Consider the following 19,299-nt stretch of genomic DNA (forward strand, 5'->3'; position numbering starts at 1 on the left):
TTTTAATATGTATTATAAAATATATATTTTAATGTAGGAATTTCTTTTTTTTATGTGAGTACACATTATTTTGGGTCACTCTGTATATGCAGTATATCCATCATTAATACATAATGAATAATATATAATGAATGTAATGTAAATGTAAATTTTATAATGAATAATGTTGCATTTTCATAAGGGTGTAGTTTTTTTTTTTTTTTTACAGTCCACTACCCATCGCTTCAATATCAAAACACAAAGGAAGTTAGAAACCAGTGCAGTCTGGGACTTGGAGTACTTTTTTTTTTTTTTTTTATAAAACACATTAGTACAAGTGTACTTTTGCTAAAACTGGTCATGCTAGAGGAATTAACCAAAAAAAAAAAAAAAGCCCTCGCAGTGTTCCGTGTGGTTGGCGGTTTTTGGCTGGCTGTATGGATTCAGTTATGGATTTGTCTGTTAAACGCCCGGTTTGAACGTTGACGCTTTGGGAAAGTGGGAGGAGCTACATTAGGGGGGTTGACCGAAAGAAGGACATCGCGTTTCCTCTTCACAGAGTCAGCGCTGTTGCCTGTACGCAAGGCGGGCTGAACGGAGCTGTAACAGGTTTTGCCGGGACTGGTTTTGGCCTTCAGTCTGAACAGGGCAGGGTGGAGACCAGGAATGTGACGCGGCGCCATACCACTGTGGACTGCGGGGAGAACCGAGTCTTCCCGGCCTGAACATCAAGTTCTCCAAGCGGCGACTCCAACACAAACGCCTTGTTACAGACTGACAGAAAGGTAAGAAACAAAGTAAAGACCTCCAGCACTCGATCACCTTGAAGCTGTCGAAAAAAAAAAAAAAAAAAAACACAAAGGAGAGACAACTTTGTGCTTGGAATGGCATTCATCGGTGTACTTTTTTTTTCCAGGCCAGAATACACTCCGATTAGTAGTCCAGGTGCTGTCTCATAAAATTATTAGAAAGCATATTCACAACTAGCATATCTCCATACAGTAGTTTGGTTATGGATTAAGCACTTTTCTACATCTGTTGATTAAAAAGTGTGATCGAAACCTTGAAGCCATAATAAAAACTTTTTCCAGATTTCACACATATATTAAACTGTAAAAAACAAAACAAAAACTACACAAAGTACAAACATGTGGGTTATTGTAAATTATAAATAATATACTGGTCTAAGTAATATACCTCGACATTCACGTTTCTATCCAGCATAGATTTGACCATTTAATTACACTTACTCAGGAAAGCACTTCAGGCTCACCCTGTAGGCTATGAGTTCAATTACATTTCACTTCAATTCTACATAATCCAAAACGACAGAACTTTACTAACAAATAAATCTGATTGGTAGATTTACAAAATCAGATTAGGGCTCCACATTTGTCATCCCACACTTAATTATGTTTAACAATATTAACTTATCTGATATTACACGCATGTTGCATTACAGGATTCCATGCCCGGTCTCGTCTTATCTGCTAGGACTTTGAATGTTTTTTTGACTATTGTCTGCTCATAGACTCCTAATGTTTTACATAACTTTCACAAAACTTAGCAATGGAATTAATTTAAACTATGGTTACCATTAGTGTTCAGGTCTTTCTGTTGTTTCACATCATGTGCGGAACATATATTTAATGTTGGTGGATCTCTGGATTGTACTATATGTGCCTACTGGTGAGAGTGCTGTCATTATTTAAAAACTAACATGGAAAGATTTATTAACATCATAAGTAAGTGAAAATGGCAAAGTGAATCGTACAAAACCGAGACAGATCTGCACTAAATATCTGTGCTTTTGCACTCTATAATTTCCTTTGATTGAGGAAAAAAAAAAAACAAGGATGGTATTTAGAAATAACAGGCCTAAGCCTGACTTTACCAAAGGCGATGTTGGGCCATCATGTCTCTAAGCTTTCAGGGTATGCTAAATTGGAAAATTTAAGATTTGAGACTGCATAACAACTTAACGTTATGTAAATCATATATATCAAGATACGTTTTATATATATATATATATATATATATATATATATATATATATATATATGTGTGTGTGTGTGTGTGTGTGTAATTTACACCAATTAACAGAAGAAACATTAACAAAAGTTTATTTGTCGATAATCTGTTGTACAATGTGTTATGTTTAAATTGTTGACTCAGCAAAGTATTATAGTTGAAGTTCTTACGTTATCTATGAGATACTGGTTGGACTTTTGTCGTTAGAACTTGACCAGCATGTTAGCACCTTGTTTTGAGTGTCATGGAAAAAAACAAATGTCGTCTGACTAAAAGCAAACTTCTCAAAAAAAAAGAAAAAAAAAGAAAATGAAACTTGTATTAAAGAAAACTTATAAATATTACTTATTGCTACATGCATAAGCAGTATTGAGGAATTGGCTAGCATGGCAGTAGACAGTAGTGCTTTGGTGGCATATTGGATATGCCAATGGAAAAAAATCAAGTTTTTGATGGTGTAATTGAGAGCATAGAACTACTTCTACTACTACTACTACTAATAATAATATTTATTATTATTATTATTATTATTAAGACTCTTTGTTCCTACAGCTAATAAATAGGCATGCAGAGTAAATCATCAATTCATACACATTTGATTAATTTCATTTATACATGTGCATGTATGTCTTGACTTTGTCAGATAACACATGGAAAAACCAAGCAATGGCATCCACTTTAAAGTGAAAGCAGATATGAAACTTCTGTTTAAAAAGTGTTTATAGGCGTATACTTCGCTTTAAAATTCATTTCTTATGACTGATAAGCATAACTCAAATGCCAAGTCAAACTTTTTTAGTGCATCATCTCTTTGGCAGGAACTCTAAACACAGGCTGTTCCACAGAGAAAAAGAGTAAAAGGTAAACTTGAAATGTGTAAAATTAAACACAGTTAATTAATACAAATACAATTTTACACAGTCTAGGGTAGCTCACAAAACCATGTCAAAGAAGGAGAAGCTGGAGCAGCAAATTAGGACATGTGCAAAACAGAACTGTCTGACAAAGATGGACTTGTTCATACAAGGAACAAATGGTTTTAGTCAAGTTATCCTGAAATTAAAATAGGTGTTTGAATGTGCATTTTTTGTGATTTCTTTTTTTGTACTTACTAGTGTTAACACCCTTAGTGTTGTAGATACCAAACAAACAAACAAACAAATAAATAAATGAAAAATTGGAGATGTTTTTATTTTAATTGCATAGGATAGTTGATTACTCATATCTTGGCAAAACTTTGTGATTGTCTAATTAAATGCTCTTCAGAACAACAGGTCTTACCCTGAGACACATGTTTTGCTCTACAGTAGTATATTACAACTATAAACATGCTTCATCAGGGTGAGTTTGTCTGTGTCTTCCTACAAACTATGCATTTTTCAATCTACAGTCTCAAGGTTAAGAAAGAAAAAAACACTTGGAGGTTATTCATTGGAATTTATACGAGGTTGCAATTTTGTGACAGGCTTTTCTCCTAGGTGTGCAAAGCTGGAATATGCTGAGTGAGGAAAAAGGCTTTTCCACCTGGGATGGAAAAGACTTTTGTTAATGAATTAGCAGGTTTTTTTTATATATTTAACCCTTTTTATTAGTTGCTGTATGGCTAATACAAGCAGGCTTGTTTGGTCACCAAATTTTAACAAGAGTCTTAAATACAAGGTTGGGCATAGTAGTGAGAAGTCAAATGGCTAAACCATGGTCAGTGTAATACTCACGTCTATTTGCATGTAGGGCCTCCTTGGATTCGTAGCCACACAGCAGCAAAACAATGATCTAGTAGCTTGCTAAGCTATATTTTTAACAATATTGGCTATTGTGTGATTCAGGAAAACACTTCAGCCCATTGGTCAGACTTCCTGTTTCAGAAGGAAAAACATCAACTTATGGAATAAAATCACAACTAGAATGTGTTTCATGGAGACTTTAACGTCAGCATGAAAGTATATTACTTTGATTATTTTATTCAGAAACTAAACAGAATCTTTAATGATTTGCCCAATCTTTTTGTAATCATACAGGATATTATGAATGTGATCAATTAAATATATTCTTATTATTTATATCATTATTGAGGCAAAAAAAGCAAAACATTTTGTTCTGTTCAGTTATATTTATATATTAATTTTTAACAAATGATTAAACATTATGAGCTTGGAATTTATTACTATAAACACATCTCTTTATCTCCAATTTATAACCAATAGTTGAATTAGTATCATGGGGTGATGATAGTATTTATGCATATTATATGAAAGAAATAATATTCTGAGTAACAATATGAGGATTCTTTGATAGTCGATTAAGTAGACCCTGAGGGCTTAAGCAATAACCTTTTACTCAGTATTTCCCAACACCCTGCACTGTGCAATGTAGAGGGTCAGGCCATGAAAATAACCGAGTCATGTCTTGGATTAAGTATTTATCCAGTAAAACAGTAATTGCGTTATATAAATACAGTCTGAAAACACACAAGCTATTTAAAATATTTAGTTAGGACACTGCTGTGTGACTATAGCATGTTAGGGGCACTGATAACTCTCAGCGGGTTAAGGGTCCTGGGTTAACATCACACTTCTGAGCCTTTGAGCAAGAAAAGGAGCACTTTATCATGGCTGACCCTGTGCTCTGAACTCAACATCCTAACCTGGGATATGTGAAGAAAGGAATTTCACTGTTCAGTTATGCATATGGAACATAAAAGGCTTAACTTAGAAGTATTGTTACAGAATTTCTATCCACTGTTAAGGCTTCTCTTTCAAGCTAGGTTCACATTGTCATACTGTAACGAGAACTTTTTTCATCATTAACAGCAGACATGTCAGACACTTCTATCCAAAGCAGCAAATAAAATCCACTTAAACTTAGTATCAGTAATCTACATCTGGAATTATGTTAGATTAAATATTTTTATTTATTTATTTATATATTTATTTTTGCCTTAAGAGAAGCAATGGTAGTTGGTAGCTTTTGGTTGTGTCTTTAATCCTTTTTTAATTTGAAGGGCGTGTTTCACATTGGCGGTCAAACAAATAAACAGGTTTTAGGAGCTATGTGCAGTTCAGAAGCCGGTGCATTGATTTACACTGAGACTTGTTTGCATTGTTAGTACTATCTTTGTTTTCTATGTATTATAGTTGATATGTTGATGGTTTATTATGTTGTTATAATTATTAAAATTACAAAGATAGTACACATATTTAGCTAACAGATCTAGTCTCGCTGGCAGTGGAAAAATCTGCGTGAGGATGCACTTAAGTAAGAATTTTGTAAGATTAAAAACTCTACAAGTGTTACAAAACACTTTTCATTTCGCCGTTTGTGAGCACTGCGGCATACCTAAACTAAACATCAGGGGTGAAACATTAGGAAATGTCAGTGCCTCATGCCCAGACTTGTGCATGCTTGCTGGGACATTTTATGTAGATAATTTTCTATTGAGATCATTAGGTTTCAACATCTTTAAAGCACTGAAAGAATATGGCGTCTACTTGCATGAAAGGTGCAGGAATGTAGACTATAAAGTAACTGTAGATATCCGTGTGAATGAAGCTAAAATATGACAGAAATGGCATGAAGTGAAAGTGAGCCGTTGCTATTTAAGATGTAAAAATACGTCAACACTGAATGTGTTAAACTTGATACTCATTTATCTGTAGACCGAGAGTCTGTCTTAAAGAAGCGCTAATCTGAATAACACAGCATTGCTAGAGAAAACTGCCTTTGTGTCAAAAACTTTTCGTTCTTTTGCCTCCGTCCTTCCTTTACCCACAATGAGTCACTCATAACCCTCAGTCTAGGTTTCCATGGTGACGCAGTACAAATAAATGCACACACTCGCAGGCAAGCTACAAATAACACACTGAAACCATGACGGGCAAATCACTCAACCAATAGGAATTTATGTTTTGAGCCAGACCTACATGGCTTTAGATGTGGCTAAGGTAATTTCTGCTTCTGGTTTATGGAGACAGGGGTAGATGTGTGGTTAAGTTGTTGGACTGCTAATCAGAAGGTTTAAACCCCTGTCTCCTGTGTGTATTGCTCTGGATAAGGGCAAATGCCATGAATTTAAATATACAGTTTAGTTGACCTTATATGGGACTTAGGTCAGTAACTAAGAATGCATTGTATCAAATGTGTTTTTTTTTTTTTTTTTTACTCAGATTGTGCCCCCTGCTTCATCATGGCTCATCGCTCCCAGTGTTCTTCAATGGGAGACAATCCCCTGGATCCTAACTATCTGCCACCACATTATCGGGAAGAGTACAGACTGGCAATAGATGCTCTGGTGGAAGGCGATGTTGACGGATACTATAACTTCCTACAAAAGGCTAATGTTGTCGATTTCCTGTCAAGGACAGAGATTGAGCACATTAAAAATAATCTGCAGGTGCCACAAAGTGTTGCATCTGTACCAGAACTGACATACCATGAAATGCCTGATGAAGAGGGCTCATCAGACACATACTGGCCACTGCACTCTGACTTGGATGCGCCAGGTTTGGATCTCGGTTGGCCTGTGCAACAACACAGTTTTATAGGGCCCACTGAAGTTACAACGCTGGTAAACCCCTCAGACCCTGAAATGCCCAGCATCAAGGAACAGGCCAGACGACTCATAAAAAATGCACAGCAGGTTAGGGCTTTTAAGTACAGTAAATAAATTAATTGGACAAAATATATATCAAGAGAAATAAGATATATAGTATTTAGCACATGGTTTAAATTAACTGACAAGTATCCAAAGCAACTAGAAGATAAGGATTTAGGACTGAACTGATATCTAACCATATTACAATTCCCTTTACCCTATAGGTCATTGCAGTGGTAATGGACATGTTCACAGATGTTGATATATTTTCTGATCTACTCGAAGCTGCTCAACGACATGTACCTATTTATATTCTTCTGGATGAACAAAATGCCCATCACTTTGTTTCCATGGCAACAAGCTGCAAAGTTAACCTGGACATGGTGCATGTAAGACCTGATCATCTTTCTGTAATAAAATAAAATTACTTGTACAGAACATTGGAATGTTACTGTCACTTTAATCAGTTACATATGAGGACATGTTATGCAGTGGTTTCTTGTTGAATATGTTACAGATGATGCGAGTGAGGACTGTTGCTGGTATTACATATTTCTGTCGCACAGGAAAGTCATTTAAAGGACAGGTTATGGACCGCTTTCTTCTAGTGGACTGCAGAGCAGTGCTTAGTGGCAATTATAGGTGAGTTATTATTTTGAGTGGAATAATTTAATTGTATCCCTCCTTTCATTATAGCCGTAAGGCAACAAATCAAATCAAAGGAAGGGTTTAGCCTCTTCATTTATAAATCTGTTTTTAAAGAAGGCAGTTAAAATAATCTAGTATTACTAGACTACATGAATAATTTTCTTTTTTCAAATTATTTTTATCCTCAGTTTTATGTGGTCGTTTGAGAAGATACATCGCTGCATAGCTCACCTGTTTTTGGGAGAACTTGTAGCCACGTTTGATGAGGAATTTCGCATTCTCTTTGCTCAGTCCCAGCCCCTTGTTGTTGACAATTCCCTGGTGCCTATGCCACCTGACAACACTAGCGCTTACCAGTTTGGTAACCAGTTTGGAATAAAAAGGTCACAATCTCTGAGGAATCCTCGAGGATTTCTTCGGCCCCCTGAGCTTTTAGGATACTCATTTGGAGGAGACCGCCTTGACACCAGTCTGCCTTTCAGAAGGGATGACTCATTCCGTCACTCTATGGAGGCAGGAGCTGTTGCTTTGCAGGCTGCCAAGTACACTTCACATCAAATGAGAATGCAACAGTCTTTCTTAGACCAAGGCAGGCCAGTCATTGCTTCACGTCAACTAGAAATGAATGCGTATAAAAGGCACAGCTATGCTGAAGGCACCCGTGAAAGCTACAGCTCTTCTCGACAATACATGAAGCATCGTGTCATGAACAACTTGGATGAGATGGAATCACACTTCCAGAGAGAGCAACAGTTCTATCAAAGTGAGGTTACAGGACCAGACACCGGACGCTTTGACACTCTTCGGACAGGTGGTCTTTACCAGCTAGATCAATACTCTGACCCTATGTATCAACTTGAACTAGAGGCACCAGAAAGTCACAATGTGTTATCCTCTGAAGATCTTAGCCATGATCCAGAGAGCAGGCTTCATCCAGGTGCGGCTCATTTTGGTCAGCCAAACCAAAAACGACCAACTCTCAGTCATGCATATGCCTGTCAAAGCTCACCCACTCAACTTCATCCTCCAGACCATATACAAGTGTTCCCCACTGAAGAGCAGGTAAGACAGCCCCAGGATCAAAGTGTTAAGCAGGGATTGCGGAGTTGGAGGATCAACTCCTACCTTAATACCTATGAAAATACTGGAGAAGAGGGCTTGCAACAACCTGTGGGCCCAGATGCCTTTGATGAGCCAGAACAACAACCAGAAATCAGACAGTACAACCCAGAGGCTCAGGGGCTTCGCTTTAACACACAAGAACCTCCTGCTGTACCGAGTAAACCAAAACCTGATTTACGGCCTCGCTTTGGTAAACCCATTTTGCCTGACAGGAAGCAATTAAAAGATGTAATCGCTGATCAGGCTTCTGGAGGAACGGATTCTCAAAAGAAATCAGCACTTACTATTCCACCACTCACATCAGCAGAAACAGATAGTGAAAAAGAAATGGATTTAAAGGATTCCAAAAAATCAAAGGAAATTAGCATAACCAAGCACGAATCGTTCCGGACCCGCATTAACCCGGTGCTGCAGAGAAGCTCGCGGTTACGATCCTCACTCATCTTTAGCTCCTCTAAGGTAGAGCAACACAGCTCTGCAGCTTCCGGAGAGAATCTACAAGAGGATGAAGAAAACACAGCAATTAGAACCTCTTCAATTGTAGCAGAGATTTTAGAAAAGAGGAGGTCATTCTCTAGGGAGCCTTTTGATTGGACTAAGCATAAAAAGATCGATGAAAAAGACAGTAAGGGTGTGTTACAAGAAGAAGCAAGTTCTAAAACGGAGGAGAACTCTACTAAGGACAATAAAGAAATTAAAGAGGAATCCAAGAATCCTGTGTTTGAAGAAAAAGGCATTACAAAACAAACAGAGCCTTCATTACCAAAATTTAGAATCCCCTCCTTGGATATGAATGATCCAGCAAGTCGTCTGCAGTACTTTAAAGAACTGTCTATAAAGAGAAAAAACTCAAAAACGGAGGAAGCTTTAAATAAAAATCAAGAGCCAGTTTCAAAAAAGCCTGATCTTTCTGATATTCAACCAAGCACAGAAGCAGCCCCAATTCCATCAGTTTCAGTTACCCCTGCAGAATCCTTCTCAACAACAACAACAACAACATTATCATCATCAACAACAACATCAACAACAACAGAGGCAATGGCACCACCACCACAACCACCAACAGTTCAAATAGATTCTGCTGCAAAACCCCCTGTGGTAACTGCAAAGTCAGGGCTTAGTGAGGAACAAAACGTGAATAGTTCCGTAGTTATGGAGGAGTCCACAAAGAAAGAGACAGCCAAGGAGCCAAAGGTACCAAAACCCTTTCCTTCACCTAAGTTTTCACTGAAACCCTTCAAAAGTTCTCACACACGTCGCACCTCATGTGGTGAAGATATTCTCACAGACGCAACTGATGCTGAAAAAAGCGAACTTAAAAAATCTCGAAGCCTCAGCTCATCAACCGTGCCACTCACAGAGTCCAAGGAAAGTCTTGGATTAAGTCGACAGGGATCCAACTTGTCCCTAAATATTACAGGCTCGGATAGCAAAGACACAAAAGCTATTGATTTTCTGAAGAAGCAGACACAGAGACTGAAGGGTTTCCTTGGGCCCAAAGCAGAAAAAAAGAATGCAGGAGGGTCGAGTACTGCAGATGACAAGCAAATGAAAAGTGTCCCTGAAGTATCAGAGGAAACGTCCTCTAATGGGAAAGAAGCACAATCCGATTCAGTGTCGACATCAACAACTGACAGTTCCAAATTAACCAATAAGCCCATAAGTCCATCTCGCTATCATTCCTCTACCTCTACTGCACTTTACAGCAGCAACCTCAGAGATGACACCAAGGTAATCCTTGAACAAATCTCTGCAAACAGCCAAAAGAATAGACAGGAGCTGGCCAAGCAAGCTGATGAGCCTGGAAATGCTGAGGGGGACAAAGGCGGTCACGTTTCAAATCTTGATCGTGAGCCATTCCAACGAAACCAGAATCGAAACCGGTTCAACCGAGCTCCAGTCAACCCTCAGGAGCGGGACAGCCTCCTGAAGAGAATAGAGAGTATGCGCAAAGAGAAGAAGGTCTACAGTCGCTTTGAGGTACTGTAGTCTGATAAAGTCTAGAATAGTGAACTTTTTAAATTTGTGTCTGAATATTTATGTTTTTTTCTATTGGTTTTATTCTATGACAATGTGTTCAGATATGCTTATCGTCAGTTAGGCTTAGCATTTTATTAGTGGCAACCTTTTAACTTTATATTTCATCCCAAACTATGTAAGCTCACTTGCTATTTAGTTCTCTACTTTGTGAGATATTAGATCTTTAAGATCTTGTTCTGCTTACATGTCTCTCCTTCCACCTTCCAACAGATGGGGAATAACCTTGGATAATACAAAACGTGGCAGAGGGGGCATACCATCTACGAAAAGGTCTGTGACCTCAAAAAAGTGCCAGCAACTGATGTGATAAACTGAAAAAGAGCATCGAAAAAAATATGCAACCTCAAAGTCTGAGGTGTTTGACAAAAATGAGAGGAATATTTCTCACTTTGCCAATCTGGGGCCACAGTCAAGTCACTCTGCCCTTAAAAGGCATCAGCGCACACTGCCTTATACCAGAATATCAAACATTATTCCCGCTGGATATAAAACACTACTGGCCAAACAAGTGTTTGAATTTTTTTATTTTTTACATTTTATGATTTGTGCATGTATCAGTTTGCGCGGAGATCAGTGTTTGGACTTTTCTACATTGCACCATTTTCAGGTGTGTAAAGTGTGGACTGGCATGCCTAGACAAAAAGTAAAAGTATGGCATTTAGAAAAAGAAAAAAAAAAACACTCTACTCCATGATACATCATGCTGCAACCACACCTGTGGTTTAGCTGTGCCAATGGAATACATGTATTAAAGAATCCAAACAGGGTTGTTTGAGGAGGTAAAAACTCAGCTTGAGGGAAAAAAAAACAGCATAAAAATGTTGGAAGGGATGGTAAGTGAGAGGTAAAAGAGAATGTCAGTGGAAAATCTCAACATGAGACACTAAAAGGAGAGGAAAGAAAATGTAAGAAAGTACGTTTTGAGGTTTGTTATGGCAGTCAATATCATGATTATTCTGGCAGGCAAGTTTATAACAAAACAGCAACAAATTGATGAAGTCGAGTCAAAATTGCAAGGAAATTTGCAAAATTCTAAAATTTCTTATTTAAGTATTTCCAACGATATACAGTCAAAAGTTCGGACACGAATTTGGATTTATTTTTCTGCATTTAAGAACAATATTGGATTGTTTTAAAACTATGAAACACACCTTATAACACATAAGGCATTAGGGAATTAAATAACAAACAAACAAAAAAAATATCAGTTGTTATTTTAAGGCATGAAGTCAGCTGTTCTGGAACAGTTCTTTCTTTATTGTCAAGTGCATTTGCAAAACACACCAAGCACCATGATAAAAATGGCTCTCATAAAGACCATCCCATGGAACACAAAACCAAAACTTTTATTTAGAGTTACCAATTACCAAACAGCACCACAGATAAGAGCTGTTATGAAGGCATTATAGAATATAAGTAGCAGGCACATTTCAATATTAACTGTTCAAACAAGATTATTGCATCATTTTACAGTCTAGAAATAAATAATCAGGAAAGACCACTGAATTAGAAGGTGTGTCCAAACTTTTGACTGGTACCATATGTTTACTATATTATAATCAGCAGTAGTTTTTGACTTCACTGTCTCATAACCTTGGGAGGTCAATGTACTGTATATGAGTATAATATGAGTAAACGTTGACATTTCTAAGATATCCCTGATAATATAAGATGATTTTTAATGTTCATGGTTAGATTACTATAGTCTCAGGACTGGGCCTAAGCTCTATGTTGTTAGTGCAAAGTCTTAATTATAGTACCAAAAAACTTGGTACTGTTAAAGACCAAAGAAATCCCAGTGCATCTTACCAGGTGCAAGCTGTAAAACATTAGGTATTTGATAGAGCTATTAAAAATTTTACTATTGATACTGTTGAATTCACTTTTGTGTCTGTTATAAATGCTGGTGAAAATATTGTAAATTTTGTATTATGTAAACAAATAAAAACTAAAATTCTGAATAAGTGGTTTTGTACCTTTTACTTTTTATTTAAATGCACTCAAAAAAAAAAACCTAACAATGAAAAAAACAACTGTAACATTTCTGTAGCGTTGGTCCAGTCTGTACAACTTGACAGAGCAAGAAATACACATTTGTATGAATAGATGTGTGACTATCTTATCATTTACAGGTATGTATGACATGTAAAAAAAGATTCACCATGCATCTGTCACAGCATTTGAATGCATATTTGTGCTCTGGGTATTAGTCAGCTCTTCCTGCACCTTTGCCAACTGCTCCGACTTCTGATTTTCTGCATCAAAAATCACAGAAAGACATATATCACAGAAAATAATTAAAACTGATTTAGAGTGGAGGACATTTCAGTGGAAAAAGACATACTGTAGTTTACATAAATGCACATACCAGCTTTTAGCAACTGTTCTGTGGTGTATTCAGCAGATTGTACTTCATTAGGGAGTCTCTCTGGAGTCTAAGGAAGATTAAAGTATATATATGCAAGCATTTCTTAACAACAGTCAGACAATCACCAGATGTGTATATTGTACAAGGACTGTAAAAGGAATATATAGTAAAAGGACATTAGCCTTAAGAGTATTTTGTTTCAGTTTATTGTTTAGAGCCCACTTACAAACATAGAGTACAAGTGCTTATGTTGTCCAATCAGCTGCTGAAGTTGATTTTCAAACTTTATCCTATGAGAGAATTGGTTGTATTAAATGTCCTGTGTAACTACAGAGCAGGGCTAGAACCACTCATGCTGATAATAATATTAAGGTGGTTTCCTTTTTTTTTTTATATATATTTAAAAAAATTCATAATACAAAACAATACCGAATTTTCCTGTATCTGAGTTTGGTTTCCTGAATCTGACATCTGTACTGTTGCACAAGATCCTCTTTCTGTTGTTTCAGTTCAACCTGCCTGCATGGATACGGGTGGTATATTACCACAGTAAAAACACCTAACAGCTGTCCTTATGAGTGACATTTAATAACAGTCCTTTCTAAAGTTCTATGTGCAAACACCATTACGTTAGTATGACAGGTGGTGTGTGAGTAATACACGGAGTACAAACAAGCTGTTAAAGATTCAAGGACAGTATGTGTAGTTTATGCACTATATGCTATAAATAAGTACAAAAATCAACAAAGACCATTTTGTATACAAATAATCACAACAGGGTTGACATTATTATTTTTACTCTTGATAAATACACGAACATTGCTAATGGCTTGGAAAGACAATTACTTGTGCTGTAAGAGTCAGAGATTACAGTCGATCCCCTATGGACCCCTGATCTCATTTTTCCTCTTTACTACCATTCACCACCCCTTAGTAAGGCATTGAGTACTTACAGTATATTACCTCGTTAAATTAAAATGAATTAATTTAATTAAACCCTGAACAAACATTTGTACTTGTCCATTCCACCAGCTGCTGAAATCCTCTTCTTTTTTTTAGGCACTAGTGTCAGAAGCTTTAAAGTGCCAAAAAGGGTTGTACTCGTATTCTGCCACTGGGACAAGAATTTGTTTTCCATAAGTCCATAAGAGAACATATGGCCAAGTTTTAACGTGTAGGTATCATGTAGGCATTGACAATTAACATCTCAAATTAAAAACTGAAAAACTGGGCTTGGATTAAGTGGAGTAAGTAAGAAGTCGCAAAAGGATAATAATGTATACCTCCACATATTCCACATTTTATTACTTACAGAGCTTGAATATTTAAAAAAAATCCTGAAAAAGTAACTTAATCCAGAACAGACTGGAGAGTAAATCTGAAGAAAGAAATGTATAAATTACTGCAGAAGACATTAAAGCTAAGCCACATTGGGAAAAAGTGTGTCATACTGCGTAAAAGCCACTGCGCAGTTTGGAAAATTAGCTGTTTTAATGTACAGTATGTTTAGAACTACAACCAACTTTCTGTGAAGGAGTTTATTCAACAAATCTCATTTTAGGCATACATAATTAACTTGCTAAAAATGTATTTGCATGCAATTTTCTTTATATTTTTAAAAAACATTTACTCACTTTTGTGACTCTTGTTCTAGTTCCTCGCATTTGAACTGAAGAGATCTGTGTGTCTCTATGACAACATATGAATATGAAAATTGCCATATAAACAAGTTTTCTAGGAATGTTAAAGTTCCTTTTAAAGTAAGGGCCCCAAATAGTGACTACCAATTTATTTTAATGCACATGGACTAGGTACACCATACACATGCTCCTAAATAGCCAGTGAACATTCTTTATGCCTACAAAGGTGCTTGGACACGTTTCAGACAGTTCTGAGGACAGTTCAGTACCTTCTTTTTCATTCAAAACTCCTTGCAGCTTTACAATCTCAGCAGTCACTGTGGAAATAGATAATAATCCAGTTGGTAACTCAGTACATAACAACTTATTTGTGCATGTTCTAAAATATGAATTGAATATTGTCTGAATATTTCGATTAGGTTACTTACATGCATTGTCTTCATCACGCAATGTATTTCTTAGCAAGGCGGCCTCCTTCAGCTCGTCTTCAAGAAGCAGCTTGACTGCCAGTAAAGGAGATAGAGTACATGAAAGGAATGCAATGTTTCTTTTAGTAATGGTTATCCCATTCTTCTGCCCCAACAACTTCTGCTGTAGGTGTTAGTCTTATATCAGAGGCTTATGAGAAAGAATAATCTTTTAAACATACATAAACTGACCTTGTTGTAATTTTCTGAGTTCACTTAACAACTCTTCTACTTTCAGGTCTTTCTCCCCGACTGTTCGAAGAGAGACAATTACTATGAATTTCCTGAGAAATATGGTTATCTTGTACATCACATACAGTTAATCCAAAACAATAAACATTACAGCATGTTGTGACTTAGGTTACAGGATTTTAATTACAGACACATGTAGTTGACAGGTTATTAGACACATCTACCTTATTTATTGAGGTGGTGAATGCAAGGGACTTTATGGTAGATTTGCCTAATAAAAAGATACCTATAACTGTCACATAAGAGTGCTTATGCTATAGTAACTCACTTATACAGTACATTTATTCATGTATAGACATTTTTCATGATTTTCCCTTCTTTCATAATGTAGAAATCAATATAGAAATAATTTAGAAAAGTTTCCATTTCTACCCTATAAACTATAACAAATATTTCATTATCATGATCAAAATAAACTTACCTGGAGCCTGTGAAAACCTGAAGACATCTTTAACATTGAAGGATGTCTCTGAGAATAGATTATATATATATATATATATGCTGTAGCATTACTTACATCAATTAATACATTTTATGTAATTTGCAAAAAGAAAAACATGTTTGTACCTAGCATAGGCTTTGTATATATTAAATATGATTGAAATTGGGGAAAGACTTTATGCTCCACCAGTATTTTCAAACATTAATTTCTCTCCTCTCCTGAAAAGCTGTGGGACATTCCTCAATTACCTTACATGTAAAACTGCACAATCTGTACATGTTTGTTTCTCTTCTCTCTTAAAACTTGAATTCAGATTTAAACCAGTGATATATTACAAGCAGTAAATAGTAATTAATGTAACAAAATCAATAATTGTTGGTGCGACCTTTTGCTTAAAATATAGTCTCAGGTACAATTTGTGCAGTTTATAAGGAAACTAGCTGCTTAGTTTTACTGAACATCCTGCAGAACCAGCCACAAACTAAGTTTCGTACTTGCTTTCCCCCCCTCATATTCTCATGCATGCAAAACCCAGAACCTTCTTTCTTTTTTTTTTTGTCTGAAAAGTGGCCTTTTACATAAGATCCTGCTTTTTAACTTTCTGGCTTCTGGCCTAAAGATATTTTCCAGTAGGATTAAAATTTTTGCTAAAATAGTAATGTTTGGAAATTAGATTTTATTTCTCTTTCTAGTCATGAAAAAAAAACATGTAGAGCAAAATGTGTTTCAGAAAATCAAGCCATTCATCTTCTATCACTTATCCTGTAATGGGTCCCGTGGGCCTGGAGACTATTCTAGAAGACTTTGGGCACGAGGTGGGGTACAAAAATTATAAATCAGCTCGGTGGCTGTCATAGGGGATCATCAGTAACTACAGAGCTTATATTAAAGTCGTATTGAAAATGGAAAGGAGGAGAGAAAAAAAGAAATAGGCTGGAATTGGTGCATCCCTAGCAAACAAGCTCAAGGGGGGAAAAACAACCACACAAATGTTTTTTATTATTTTGTTTTGCACCCAGATGCCAAAAAACAGGAACTCTAAAAACACTCTGCCCTGAGCCCTGACCTCAACCCCATTGAGCACCTTTGGGATGAACTGGAAATGGAGATTCCAAGCGAGACCTTCTCGTCCAACATCAGTATCTGACCTTATAAATGCACTACAGAATGAATGGGCACGAATTCTCACAGAAACACTCCAAAATCTTGCGACCAGCCTTCCAAGAGTAGTGGAAGCTGTTATAGCTGCAAAAGGGGGGACTATGTCCATATTGAAATGTATGTACTTGGATACAATGTCCATGCAGATTTGGCCAAATAGTCCATATACTGTATTTGTCCATATAGTGTACTCTCAGCATTAAATTCATGCACAAGGTGGGGTACACCCTGGAGCCAATGCATCACAGAGCACGCACACACACACACACACACACACAACGAAAAATTTGAGAATGCCAATTAGCCTAACTAGCATGTCTTTGGACCGTGGGAGGAAACCGGAGTACCTGAAGATAACATGCAAACTCCCACTCTCAAGGGGTGTGTGTGTATGTATATATACATACACACACATATCTGTAGTTATTGATGATCCCCTATGACAGCCACCGAGCTGATTTATAATTTTTTTTTATAAATTAAAGAAATTATAAATCAGCTCAGGGTGTACCCCACCTCGTGCCCAAAGTCTTCTAGAATAGGCTCCAGGCCCACGTGACCCATTACAGGATAAGTGGTAGAAGATGAATGGCTTGATTTTCTGAAACACACCTTGCTCTACATGTTTTTTTTTTTAATGTTATATATATATATATATATATATATATATATATATATAACATAAAAAATGCCACCAATAGATATCACCTAAATTTACCAATTTTTTAAAATACACCTTAATTTATAACTTAAGTTAGCTAGATAGCTTTAAACGAGCATTTGGACGTTGAGCTAGCTAACCAAGTTAAAGAGTCTTATTTTTGCCTAAACTTACCAACTATGCTCGTTTCCATCGTATTTCTAAATACAAATATATGTACCACTTATTATTATTATTTTACAATTAAACGTCTATATTGTTTTTAGCTCGAGTGAAAGACTATTGTAAATATTTCGTGTAGCTAGCCCAGATTTAAAAGAGGGTGGCGGTTGGTTTAAAACTGGCACAACTGCCGGCCCGCGCGCAAAAACCGATATTAAACGACACTCTGGCTTGATTGCAGAAGGAAATTTGCGTGAAGCTCTACAGATCTGTTCTGAAATGCAAATACATCAACGTTTCATTAACCCACAGCAAGGTATACAATATACTTTACATTGGTATATTAAAGGTCTTTTCAACAGGGAGTTGTTAAGCCGTCTCAACCTGCTCAACAGTTCACCTTACAGGGGATTGTCCCCGACTAAAGCACTTTAGTTAATTCCCTCGTTCAACACACTAGTATTTAGAAGTACAAAGAAACGTTTGTATAACCACACACTACGTAACATACATAAATTAAAGAGTATTAGCACCATCGTCTGGTAAAATGGTGCAACATCAACTTTAATACAACATTGTAAATACTACAGGTGTGGTTACCTGGTTAATAGTGAACATGACGCAAATCCATTTACGCGCCACCTAGTGACCAAAACACTAAGCAAAGCTACAAAGATTATATGCTACACTATATGGACAAAACTATTTGGCTAAACCTGTTAGTTATTGAATTATTAAGTGTTTTAATAAATCAGGCCTCTTATTCCCAGTAAAGGGGAATAATGATTTAGCATACCAAAACATCTTGGACAATGCTATGCTTCCAACTTTGTGGCAACAGTTTGGGGAAGGCTCTTATCTATTCCAACATGGACGTGTCCCAGAACACAAAGCAAGCACTATAAAGACATGGTTTGATGACTTCTGTGTGGAAAACTCGACTGGCCCAAACACAGAGTCCTGACCCCAACCCCATTGAGCACCTTTGGGATTCCAAGCGAGACCTTCTCGCCCAACATCAGTATCTGACCTCATAAATGCTCTACAAAATGAATGTGCACGAATTCTCACAGAAACACTACAAAATCTTGTGACCTGCCCTCCAAGAGGAGTGGAAGCTGTTATAGGTGCAAAAGGGGGGACCAACTCCATATTGAAATGTATGTATTTGGATACAATGTCATTGCAGATTTGGCCAAATAGTCCATATACTGTATTTGTCCATATAGTGTACTCTCAGCATTGAATTCATGCCTGGAGCTACTGCCACAGCTGCCTGGAAGGATAACTGCACAGTCTGTTCAGGTGTACAGTTGTACTTAATAAAATTACCATGTAGAACTGCATCCAGATTTTTCTCCTACTTGAAACAACAGAAGGTCCAACTTGAACACATCATCAGTGATGAACACACAGTCATAGGGTGTTTTAAGTCTTAGATCAACAGAAACACTCACCAGGGCAACTGAGCTGAGACAATCATTCCTGGGCTTGTGTCCAAGTGTGCTTCATCATAGATCACCCCACTTGATCCATAGCCACCTTGGTGCTTTGTTCTATAGCAGTGGTTTCTTACCCAGGTCCTGGATGACATCCTGCCCTGCACATTTTGGTGTTTTTTAAATTCCCATCATACTTGATTTAAATCATTAACTAACACTAAAAACACAACATGGTTGGGAAACATTATTCTATAGCTTCAATGACATTCTTGATTGCTCACCTTTTTTGCAAT

General features: G+C 36.8%; 2 protein-coding genes across 3 annotated transcripts; one reads left to right on the forward strand and one right to left on the reverse strand.

The window, feature by feature from the left end:
* The first annotated feature begins 524 nt into the window (after positions 1 to 524).
* On the forward strand, positions 525 to 12,366 carry fam83hb (family with sequence similarity 83 member Hb). The gene is made up of 6 exons (XM_053492445.1): positions 525 to 764; positions 6,174 to 6,646; positions 6,826 to 6,990; positions 7,119 to 7,243; positions 7,438 to 10,351; positions 10,622 to 12,366. Exons 2-6 carry the CDS (start codon positions 6,194 to 6,196, stop codon positions 10,640 to 10,642), a joined length of 3,678 nt encoding a protein of 1,225 aa, XP_053348420.1. The 5' UTR covers positions 525 to 764; positions 6,174 to 6,193; the 3' UTR covers positions 10,643 to 12,366.
* A 29-nt stretch (positions 12,367 to 12,395) lies between these two features.
* On the reverse strand, positions 12,396 to 17,702 carry si:ch211-199g17.9 (uncharacterized protein LOC108180085 homolog). 2 transcript variants are annotated; one of them, XM_053492446.1, is made up of 10 exons: positions 17,577 to 17,702; positions 15,560 to 15,607; positions 15,079 to 15,138; positions 14,848 to 14,922; positions 14,689 to 14,736; positions 14,414 to 14,468; positions 13,209 to 13,298; positions 13,006 to 13,069; positions 12,780 to 12,846; positions 12,396 to 12,666 (listed from the first exon to the last, which is right to left on the reverse strand). In XM_053492446.1, exons 1-10 carry the CDS (start codon positions 17,593 to 17,595, stop codon positions 12,569 to 12,571), a joined length of 624 nt encoding a protein of 207 aa, XP_053348421.1. In that variant the 5' UTR covers positions 17,596 to 17,702; the 3' UTR covers positions 12,396 to 12,568. The 2 variants fall into 2 exon arrangements, with proteins under 2 accessions (XP_053348421.1, XP_053348422.1); XM_053492447.1 differs by lacking the exon at positions 15,560 to 15,607.
* Between the last annotated feature and the right edge of the window lie 1,597 nt (positions 17,703 to 19,299).

Source organism: Clarias gariepinus, chromosome 3, assembly GCF_024256425.1.
Source record: "Clarias gariepinus isolate MV-2021 ecotype Netherlands chromosome 3, CGAR_prim_01v2, whole genome shotgun sequence".
In the NCBI taxonomy this organism is placed as follows: Eukaryota; Metazoa; Chordata; class Actinopteri; order Siluriformes; family Clariidae; genus Clarias; species Clarias gariepinus.

Coding starts and splice junctions, on each gene's coding strand:
- fam83hb (XM_053492445.1), top strand. CDS start 6,194: ATGGCTCATCGCTCCCAGTGTTCTTCAATGGGAGACAATCCCCTGGAT. Junction 6,647..6,825: donor TCATAAAAAATGCACAGCAG/GTTAGGGCTTTT, acceptor TTTACCCTATAG/GTCATTGCAGTGGTAATGGA. Junction 10,352..10,621: donor AGGTCTACAGTCGCTTTGAG/GTACTGTAGTCT, acceptor ACCTTCCAACAG/ATGGGGAATAACCTTGGATA.
- si:ch211-199g17.9 (XM_053492446.1), bottom strand. Junction 14,923..15,078: donor ACTCAGAAAATTACAACAAG/GTCAGTTTATGT, acceptor CTTTACTGGCAG/TCAAGCTGCTTCTTGAAGAC. Junction 14,737..14,847: donor GCGTGATGAAGACAATGCAT/GTAAGTAACCTA, acceptor CTATTTCCACAG/TGACTGCTGAGATTGTAAAG.